This window comes from Lepidochelys kempii, chromosome 8, assembly GCF_965140265.1.
Source record: "Lepidochelys kempii isolate rLepKem1 chromosome 8, rLepKem1.hap2, whole genome shotgun sequence".
NCBI lineage: Eukaryota > Metazoa > Chordata > Testudines > Cheloniidae > Lepidochelys > Lepidochelys kempii.
In genome coordinates this window covers 95,696,008-95,706,981 of record NC_133263.1, presented here as the reverse complement: position 1 = coordinate 95,706,981, position 10,974 = coordinate 95,696,008, and the positions used below count along the sequence as shown (strand labels likewise).

At 42.5% G+C, this 10,974-nt stretch overlaps 1 protein-coding gene across 1 annotated transcript; it reads left to right on the top strand.

The window, feature by feature from the left end:
* Nucleotides 1–72: 72 nt before the first annotated feature.
* On the top strand, nucleotides 73–8,112 carry MRPL37 (mitochondrial ribosomal protein L37). The gene is made up of 7 exons (XM_073357619.1): nucleotides 73–592; nucleotides 2,503–2,686; nucleotides 3,172–3,287; nucleotides 3,833–4,018; nucleotides 4,313–4,470; nucleotides 7,056–7,259; nucleotides 7,875–8,112. The coding sequence occupies exons 1-7, from the start codon at nucleotides 205–207 to the stop codon at nucleotides 7,977–7,979; spliced, it is 1,341 nt and encodes a 446-aa protein (XP_073213720.1). The 5' UTR covers nucleotides 73–204; the 3' UTR covers nucleotides 7,980–8,112.
* The last annotated feature ends 2,862 nt before the right edge of the window (nucleotides 8,113–10,974 follow it).

Below are 10,974 nucleotides of genomic sequence, written 5' to 3'. Positions count from 1 at the left end.
CCCCTTTCGCCGGGAGGGCGGGAACAGACAGGGCTCACGCAGGCGTCATTGGCCGGCGGAGCCGCCAGTCGCCGGGATAGCGAGCGAGCGCGCTGCGTACCCGGTGTGCCCCGCGCTAGGGAAAATGGCGGCCCCCAGTCGGTGACTCTTCCGGGTGGCTGGGCCGAGGAGGGCCAGGGCCGGAGTCCCTGACGGGAGCCGAGCATGGCGGGGTTGTGGTGGCCTGTGAGGCCGGCGGCCGGGGCGCTGCGGGCGTGGGGCCCGCGTGGGCCGCACCGCGGCAAGACTGTGCAGGCCCCGGACAGGCCGCTGCCCCGCACGCCTTGGACCACCCGCGGGCCGCCCCCGGGGGCCCCGCTGCCCCGCAGCTGGCAGGACAAGCGGCCGGTGCAGGAGCAGATCCCCGGGCTGGAGCAGGTCACCTACGCGGGCAAGCAGCACTTCGTGCCCTGGCTGGCCCGGCCCCGCCACCCGCGCTGGGAGCGGGGCTGGCACGACCCCCGGCACTCCCCGGGGCCGCGCTACGAGGCGATGCCCCTCTACAAGGAGCGCGTCTGCTACGTGTGCCACCAGCGAACCAAGATGCTGGAAGGTAGCGGGCGCGGGGGAGAGGTGGAGGGTGGGTGGGTGAGCCAGGCCTCCGGGGGCTGGGAGCGGGCAGCAGCGCCCAGCCCTGCCTGGGCAGGCAGCAGGGTGGGGGTGAGGTGAAACACCAGCCTCGGGAGAGCCAGGGTCAGTTGCCTGAGCTGGCACTGCTGTCCTGGGTCACTTTGGGCAAGTTGCTGCAGCTCTGTGCCTCACTGCAGCTGCCGTAGCTGGGGATAACAGCCGCTGCCCTGCCCGCCCCCATCGCGCTATTGTAAATACATGAGGTTGTGAGGTGCTCAGATGCTACAAGTGATGGGGTCATATACATACCTTAGATTGGGAGGAGGGGTGTAGAGGGGCCTGCCTGAGAGAGCAGGAGTAGCAGTCAAGGGACAATTACAATAATATGCAACAACTAGCTGCCAGACCTAGCCTATAATTAGGACCCTACCAAATTCAGGACAATGAAAAACACATCACACACTGTGAAATCTGGGGTTCTGTGTGCTTTTACCCTGTACGAATTTCAGAGAGAAGACCATCATTACTCAAATAGGAGGTTCTGACCCAAAAGGGAGTTGCAGGGAGATCACAAGTGTGGGGGTTTTTTTGGGGGGGGAATCACTGTATTGCCACCCTTACTTCTGTGCTGAGCGGCTGGAGAGTGGTGGCTGTTGGCCAGGTGCTCAGCTCTGAAGGCAGCACCACACCAGCAGCAGCTCCCAGGTAAGGGTGGGAATACCATACTATGCCATCCTTACTGCTGCTGGCAGCCGGTCTGCCTTTAGAGCTGGGCTCTCAGCAAACAACTTCTGCTCTTCAAGCTCTGAAGGCAGCACTGTCACCAGCAGTGCAGAAGTAAGGGTAGCAGTACCACAACACTTCCTCCAGTAACTTTGCAACCCACCTCCCCTCCATAACTCCTTTTTGGGTTACTACCCCTACAGTTGTAACATTGAAATTTCAGATTTAAATAGCTGAAATCATGACATTTATAATTTAAAAACTCCTATGACCATGAAGTTGACCAAAATGGACCGTGAATTTGGTAGGGCCCTACCTATAACTCAGGTGGAGGCTGCTTGTTGTCCTAAAACAGCTCATATCAAAAAGGCATTTTGCATTGGCTGGAGTGGCTGTAACCTGACTTGTGGTGGGGTGTGGGCTCTGCTGCGCTCTCCCCCCCCCCTCCCCCCGCCACTCACTTGTATACAAGAATAGTGGTGCGCATAGTAGTCTAGCACCGACTTTCTCAGGAGGGTGGACCAACAAAAATACTGGATTAGTCTGTAAGGGCTGCAGGTTAGGAACTATGTCCCCTTAAGGTACAGGGCTGTGTACAGTGGGGCTCTGACTTTTGTTGGGGCCCCAGCTACTATGATAATTTAAACAGAAAGCTAAAACTTTGGCAAGGGGTACAGGCTCTCTTTCTCTTTGGTATACCAGCACTTAATTTCAGATGAACTATGCATGCAGCAGAATGCAAGATCCCATTTATGTTTAACATTAAGTATAATATGCAAAGAAATGTTTTTACCCCATTCTCTGCTGTGCTATACGTAGTCCCTCATATCTTGTTTCCTTGTAATTCATAAGCCAATATATACTAGAATTAAAAAATGAGTAGGGAAAAACACTTATAAACTAACCTCTTTCAATAAATATTGCATGGTGTAACTTATGGTGCTAATGAGGCATGCATACTTTTTTCGATGTTGTACATAAATGAAAGTGGTCAGACTACATAAAATTAATGTTCCTGATAACTTGGTCATGCTGAGAAGTATTCTATATTAGTGGTAGCATAAGTGCTTAAGATTCAATAGGTAAAAGACCATTTTTATATTAACCCATTTATGGCATAGGTAACACTGCTGAATATCTTCAATAAATATATTTTGATTTGACTCCAAGGAGTAAGGCAAGCACTCTGGCTAACAAAGACCAAGCTAATGGAAGGCTTACCTCCAAAAGTACTTAGTATTATTGATGAACCAGCCAACCAACTAGAGAATCAGGATGAGCGAGTACAAAATGCAGTTTCTCATGCACGTGTCTGGAATACCACTGAACTTATTCCCAAGAGAGAGAGTTATTGGTAAGTCCTCAAAAGTTAAAGAAATCTTTACTTATACTGCAGCCTTTTCAGGGCAGCTCTGCTTCAAACAGCCCGTTAAAAGTATCAGGTTTTTTTAAAACTATATTACCAGCAGAACATTATATTTACTGTTTAATGTTACTGAGGTGAATTTAGTTTGTATCTGGTTGCCAGCACTCACTTGTTTACAGTTGTACTTGTGAGTATATTCAAAACTTGTTTTCATCTTATGTCAAAGTGTGTAACAGTCTGTGGGTTTGTACAAACTTAGTTCTATTTTGGATCACATCCTAGCTAATACAGATGTCAATTGTTTTAATAATTGAAAGTAAACATTATCATTGCCAACTTGGAACATGATTGGTATGTCAGATGGATTGAAGTATTAAACAAATCTGCATTAACCATTTGGAAACGTTACATATTTCATAACTTTCAAAGTCATTTTTGTATCCTATCCTACTAATCCTTGTCTCATTCTAAAGCCCTGTACTCTTGGAAGACTTGTTACATTTGTGTAGGACAATGGCTAGCAAGTATCCTTCCCTCGCTAAAAGAATGTTGGCTAGAGACTACAAAGTGGCAGCTACATGGGAGAGAGGTTAGTAACTTCTTTCTTTCTTTTTTTTTTGTAGAAAACACTTCTCTCTTTCTCTTTACTTGTAATCCTGATAGAATCCTAAAGAACTGATCATTTGTTTACTACAGTGTGTGCATGAAATCTGTACAATCTTTCAAGCCACACTTACATGGGATCAGTAGCTAGTGAACTAAATAAATAGAAGTGTTATTTTTGTATTCTGTGTAAAATGTTGTCTCCAGTTGGGCTGCTACTTAACAATCGTGGGCGGGAGGAGGAGGGAAAAGAGAGGTGCCTTGCAAAATAAATCAGTATTTGTGCAGTAATACTATTGTGACACTTCATGGTTGACTCTGCAGGGGTCAGCCTATGGCTTCATTTTTCCATAGAGTATTAAACATTAGCAAATGAAACCTAGGGCATCTTTTCCTTAGAATACATATTACAGTAAAATTATAGCAATAGAAGAATAAATCTAATAGTGTGGTAGATTTATTCTAAATTAAGTATGAATATTTAGTGAGTCTTTGTTTAATGTGTGCATGCAATATAATCTCTTTTTACAGAATCATCTATTCTTCAGGTTCGTGGCATGAATGGAATACTTTTGAATGCCATTAATCCATTATTGCCAATAGCCTCCAAGGATGAGATTCTGGCTACTGAAAACCACATTCTAGAGACCTTCCATCCCATCTCTCCTACAATTGATCTTCAGGAAGTTAATGTATATGAAGAACGAAATTATACAGGTAAAAGTTACGTAGCACTTAAACATTAGCTTGAATATTTATGTACTAGTGGACAGCACTAAAATCTTTAACTTCCCCATTCCCTTAAATGTTTCATGTGCTGAGGTTAGATGGTGTACAGTTGAGAATGGATTAGCCAATTGGCTAGTGCTGCTATAGGGTATCTTACATGTTCTTCACAGCAGTAAGTCTAACCTGTGTTAATACAAATTTAATAATTACTGAAGAGAGTAAAAGAAAGACTAACTTTGTATTAAACTGTTTTTTTGTATCTCATGGTTACCTATAACCCAGGTTTTAGAGAGGGTTATCCCTACCCTCATCCTCACACTCTGTACTTTGTGGAATCAGCCAACGTTCGTCCAGTCCGATTTAGACCAGAACAACTCCGGGCTAAAATGCTCATGTTTGCTTTTGGCAATGCACTGGCAAAGGCCAAGATTCTGTATGGGGTACGTATTAAAATGACTGTCATACCTTACTACTTCTATAGTAGAAGTCATTGTTCATGGAGGCTGTTGTAATGGTATTATCTAAAGGTGCAGTACAACTGGGGTGGTTGGAGATGAATAAATTGCAAGCCAGCAGCAAAGAGAGTTTTGCTTTCAAGTGTACAAAATTGGAGCTCCCAGACTTGAAGGTAGATTGTTGAAATACTTACTTACTACCTGCACTTTATCTTAACTGTGGAGAGAGGAGGTATCTGTTGCTGAGTTTTAATTCAGACAAATATAGCACAGAGTTTGTGGTTCAAGCTTTCCTATGCCATCCCATCCTTGTGCCACAATCCTGACCTAGAAGAATGAACACTAGGTGGGAGTGGGTAGTTCAGTCCTTAGCATTGTAGCTGAAAGTTCCAAGAAGGATGCCAACCACAGTGGACTTTTTGTGATGTGGACACCTCTCCCTTTGAAACGGGAGTGAGAATCAGAGGCCACTCGATGGCAATGACTTAGTCACTGTTGACCTGGATTGAATTTGAACTGATGACCTAGAGGTGAGAGCCTGTGAATTCTATTAAGTCTGACATTGCAATATTTTGAAATCTGCATTGATATCTAGTGATTTTGTAGGCCAGGGATTTATAGGTAACCTTTATAGACATGTTTTGATTAAGATGTTTGCCAATTCAGAGTAACACCTTATTATACCAATAGCAATTATTTTAGTGTGTTAATGAAGGTTAAGAGTAGACTGGCAATGGGTAGAAATCAGTGAAGCAACTGTCTTGTGTGTAACTGAAATGAAAAACTAGAACAGACATGTAGTTCAGTTTACATCTATATTCCATTGCCATTTGAATGATATTTAATTAAAATTAGGACTGTCAAGCGATTAAAAAAATTAATCGTGATTGAATGCATGATTAAAAAATTCATTGCAATTAATCACACTATTAAACAATAGAATACCATTTATTTAAATATTTTTAGGTGTTTTCTACATTTTCAAATATTGATTTCAGTTACAACAGAATACAAAGTGTACAGTGCTCACTTTATATTTCTGATTGCTTTTTAAAGTGCAAATATTTGTAAACGAAATACTATATTTCAATTCACCTAATACAAGTACGATAGTGCAATCTCTCTTTACCGTGAAAGTTGAACTTACAAATGTAGAATTATGTACAAAAAAAACTGCATTCAAAAATATTAAAACTTTAGAGCCTACAAGTCCACACTGTCCTGATTTCTTGTTCAGCCAATTGCTCAGACAAACAAGTTTGTTTACATTTGCAGGAGATAATGCTTCCTGTTTCTTGTTCACAATGTCACCTGAAAGTGAGAACAGGTGTTCTCATGGCACTGTTGTAGCCAGCGTTTCAAGATCTTTAGATGCCAGATCCGCTAAAGATTCATATGTCCCATATGGCTTTAACCACCATTCCAGAGGACATGCGTCCATGCTGATGATGTGTTCTGCTTGATAACAATCCAAAGCAGTGCGGATCGACGCATGTTCATTTTCATCATCTGAGTCAGATGCCACCAGCAGAGGGCTGATTTTCTTTTTTGGTGGTTCGGGGTCTGTAGTTTCCGCATCAGAGTGTTGCTCTTTTAAGACTTCTGAAAGCATGCTCCACACCTCATCCCTCTCAGATTTTGGAAGGTACTTCAGATTCTTAAACCATGGGTCGAGTGCTGTAGCTAGCTTTAGAAATCTCACATTGGTACCTTCTTTACGTTTTGTCAAATCTGCAGCAAAAGCGTTCTTAAAATGAACATGTGCTGAGTCATCATCCAAGACTGCTATGACACGAAACCTATGGCAGAATGCAGGTAAAATAGAGCTGGAGACAAACAATTCTCCCTCAAGGAGTTGAGTCACAAATTTAACCCATTATTTGTTTAACAAGCATCATCAGCATGGAAGCATGTCATCTAGAATGGTGGCCGAAGTATGAAAGGGCATACGAATGTTTAGCATATCTGGCACGTAAATACTTTGCAATGCTGGCTACAAAGGTCCCATAAATAAGAAGTGGGGGCAGCATTATCTCCCGTAAATGTAAGCAAACTTGTTTGTTTTAGTGATTGTCTGAATGGATTTGTATGCTCTAAAGTTTTGCATTGTTTTTGAGTGCAGTTATGTAACAAATCTACCTTTAAGTTGCACTTTCACGATAAAGAGATTGCACTGCAGTACTTGTATGAAGTGAATTGAAAAATACTATTTTTACAGTGCAAATACTTGTAATCAAAAATATAAAGTGAGCAGTGTACACTTTGTATTCTGTGTTGTAATGGGAATCAATATATTTGAAAATGTAGAAAAGCATCCAAAATATTTAATAAATTTCAATTGGTATTCTATTGTTTAACAATGAAACTGCAATTAATCGCAATTAATCTTTTTGTTAATTGTGTGAGTTAACAGCCCTAATTTAAATGCAAAATCTATATTCAAAACCTGTTTGAATAGAGTAACTTTCTGGGCAAGATAACACATTTGTTAAAGTCCTGGCTTTAAACCAAATGATTGCTGATTCTGCATCTTCTCATCCAGTGTCTGTTGTAACTCTTCCTCCACCTAGGATGATCCCAAAGTTTTAGAACACCCGGTAGTAGTACAAAGCATTGGTACAGAGGGTCGTATTTTCCAGTTCATGGTGTTCCAGTTAAATACAACAGACTTGGCTTCTAGCGCTGGTGTTAAAAACCTTGTCTGGATTGATTCTGATCAGTATATGTATGACTACATCCGGTATCTTCCAGGAATCAGGAAGAGAGTTGTCAAGGTAAGTTAACAAGCTTGAGAGAACTAGTTTACTCACCAGAATTATATAGTCGAAATCCTGCCCCTTTACATATATTTTGAGCCTTGGGCGCTTGTACAGATGGTATTGATATAGATAGGACAATAGGCTGTTTAGTTCTGATAAAACTTTGGTACACTGAATTAATAGAGAATAACTATCAGTCTGTTTGTTTTGTTTGTTTATATATATCCATCCATGTATTCAGCTGCATTGCAATTTATATTAAACTTGCTAAAATGGAGACCTCTTACATAGATGTACAATTTCATTGTGCTTATTGAAAAGTTATTCTCCAGTGAAGTAACTAAGGAAATGTATGTTTGCATGCAACAGTCAGCTTCAATATGAAGTAAATGGAGAGAATATTACTATCAGCTCCCCTTAGACTAGGAAGACTCTTCAATCTCATTAGGTAAATTCCCCACCCATCAGTGTAATGCCAATGGAAATACACTCAAACCCACTTGCCTGTCAAAGAAGGCTTGTTTCAGATAGACTGCCATAGTTCAAGTTGTTTTCGAGTAAAATAAAAGACTATTACTTGGCTAAGTATCAGTTCACTACAAACTGAATATCCAAGTCTCTTCTCCACAGTTTCCTCCTGGAATATATGGCTATCGACCTGACACTTTCAAGAAGTTTCTGGCACTGTATTTGCATGGAGCTGTGCAAGATTCTACTCATACCAAAATCCTTTAAGTTAATTTCTGCTATTTTTTCATCAGAAGATCGTACAGCTAAGCAAATGTGATAGTATACTGCTCTTAAATGAAGTAATCTAAGGGTTTAAAACCTAACAATTTTTGAAAATAAAGACTTTTTTTTAAAGTAAGTGTGTGCTGTTGAATATAAACTTCCATTGCAGTGGCTTAACTGTACCATTATACACACATGCATTAAGTTAATGAACCCAGCCATAGTTAGTACTTTCCCAACTTTCCACCATCACCAAGAGGGAATATACAAACTGCCATTTATTTCTGTTTGTAGGAGCAAATTCTGGATGTAGCAGCTGGGAGAGCAGAAATCCACACAGAGCAGAACCTGAGCACAGAATGTGTTGAGTGGGTACCTGACTCCAAAGCAAACAACACAATAGTTCCAAGTTGCATTATGTAGAAAACCCACCTTATAAAGCTTTATGCATAAAGTCTTGGGGGACAGTGTGCCTTCACAATCACCACACTTGGGTTTTACTTCTAGTATATTTTTGGATAACTTGGTGCCCAGCTCCTTATTAGTGATTTACTTTAGATTATCGTATTACCATCAAAATGGCATTTCTCTGGAGGCAGAGAACTGAAATTCTTCAGGGCACAATTACTGGTAGAGTCCTGTTAGCCTGCAAAGGTGTCAAAACAGTTTGTTTCCATAGTTACTAGTTAGGGGTGGGGAAAGGATGGAGCCCCTAGCTCGGAGAGAGCTCGGGTGGGTAGCCAGAGTCTCTCTCTGCTAGAGCTGCAATGACCACACTGCTTTTTAGCATGCTAGCTCAAGTCTGTCCGCCGGGGCTCGGAAGCTCACTCCCAGGTGTAGTGTAAACATACCCTGTGGTGCTTCAATAGTAAGTGGCCTCAGAACCACAATTCAAAAAAGGTATTAATTAAGTGGAGAGGGGTCAGAAGAACCACAAAAATGACTTATTAACAAGATCAGAAAACATGCCTTAAATGATAGACTCAAGGAACTCAATCTGTTCAGCTTAACAAAGAAGGTTAAGTGTGACTTGAGTACAATCTAGAAGTGCCTATACAGGGAACAAATATTTAATAGTATGCTCTTCAATGTGCAGAGAAAGGTATAACAAGCCAGTGGCTGGAAGTTGAAGCTAGACCAATTCAGACTAGAAATATAGTGTAAATTTAACAATGAGGGTAATTAACTATTGGAACAATTTATCAAGGGTTGGGGTGAATTCTTCCTCACTGAGAATTTTTAAATCAAGATTGGATGTTTTTCTAACAGATTTGCTGTAGGAATTTTTTGGGGGAAGTTCTATGGCCTGTGTTATACAGGAGGTCAGACTGGATGATCATAATGATCCTGTCAGGGCTTGAAATCTATGAATTCTTACTCACACACCCTTATGAATTTAGACTCTCTACCTTCAGATCAGTGTCTGTAATTGAAAGCAAGGAGGCTGGATTGGCTGTAGCTCACATGTAAGCATTTTCTCACTCCACACTCCCATGTAGGAAATAACATGATGGTTTGCAGTGTTAAGGCTCAGTGCTAAAGGAATTCTTGAGCATACTAGTGTCTCAAATCTGATACTAGTCTCTGCTTTCTTATCTTGGCTGATGCTCTGGGTAAAAACCACCTGGGTGGTCCTATAATAGAAAACAAAGAGCCTTAGCCCCTACTCAAATTGTTTAGGAAGTCAGAGTTTCACTAGCCAAATTCTGGGTTATACCCAGCAGTTTTACCCAATAAATCTTGAAGTCAACTTCTGTAAAATCAAGTTGAAAAATTCAATATGCAAGGGCAAATGCTGGGGGGGGGGGGAAATCAATTGATGTACTACATCTATCTAGATTATATTAATTCTGCTTGCCCAAGAGATGAATAGCTCATCTATTCAAATTGTGTTGGAGTCTATTCTTTGCATATAATTATATAGGAATAAATCTGGACTAATAGCTATACAAAAACTGCATTGCCTGTCAGGTGCCAATATATTGCTGCTCCAGCTTGGTTTGGCATTTGCTGTGTCACATGGCTCTCAGAACAATTACAAGCAGTTGGCCTAGAATAGGCTAGCCAATGGCCCTGCTCCCTTAGGTTCCTTTCCAGAATAAAGATGACACACTGCAGAAGCAACATAACCCAAGTACCTCCATGAAATTGGCTCCCTCCATTCCTGCTCTAGGTGCTAACTTATCCTAGAGAAAGTATCCTGAGGATGGTCAACATTTACAATCCTATTTGCACTCCCAGGACGGCCAGGTTTAATACTGATGCGGCAGGTACAGAAGTTTATCAGCTGTCAAACATGGCAGTATCTCCACCAGAGCTGGGAGAGTAGCTAGGAATGATGAACTCCTGCACCAGAAGTGGGCAGTAAACCCCCCCGGGTGTGGGGGGGGGGGGAAGGGCTGTACCACCATCTTCCAACATGTGCACAGGACCCTGGCTGTGCACCTAGATAGCGACCGTGTGGAAGTAACCTCCCTGCAGAGCTCAGCAATGGGAAGTTTACTGAGGCAAGCCTTAGAGCAGCACCACTCCTGGCTCTTGCAGCTGGTACTTTAGACCAGTGCTACTCAAAGTGGTGGTCCGTGGACTGGTGCCGGTCCGCGGGCCATCGGCTGCCTGTCTGCAACTCAAACTCTAAACCCCAGTCTGACAGCAGCTGGCAGGGCCCAGGATTCCAAATGCTCCAAGAACTATTGCGGGTTCATTCATGTGCATGTGGGAAGTAGGCAGGGCAGCGTTACACTACAGCCCCGCATGGAGCCTGGATTCCCACCGAAAATGGGAGGTTTAATGTTCATGTGAGTAGGAGGGGGCTCACAGATGGGAGAAAAAACAGAAAAATGCTTGTTTGGTTTGCTTCGGAGGTGTCAGTTTCCCCTACTGGCTCCCTCACAGCAGCGTTGGCACTAGCTGGAAGCACCCAGGCCTTAGTGCAGTAAACTGCTGGTTGCCAAAAGGTGGTGGCCCTGCCTCTTAAGAGTCCATTCCACCTGAGGCA

Coding starts and splice junctions, on each gene's coding strand:
- MRPL37 (XM_073357619.1), top strand. CDS start 205: ATGGCGGGGTTGTGGTGGCCTGTGAGGCCGGCGGCCGGGGCGCTGCGG. Junction 593..2,502: donor GCGAACCAAGATGCTGGAAG/GTAGCGGGCGCG, acceptor TTTGACTCCAAG/GAGTAAGGCAAGCACTCTGG. Junction 4,019..4,312: donor TGAAGAACGAAATTATACAG/GTAAAAGTTACG, acceptor CCTATAACCCAG/GTTTTAGAGAGGGTTATCCC.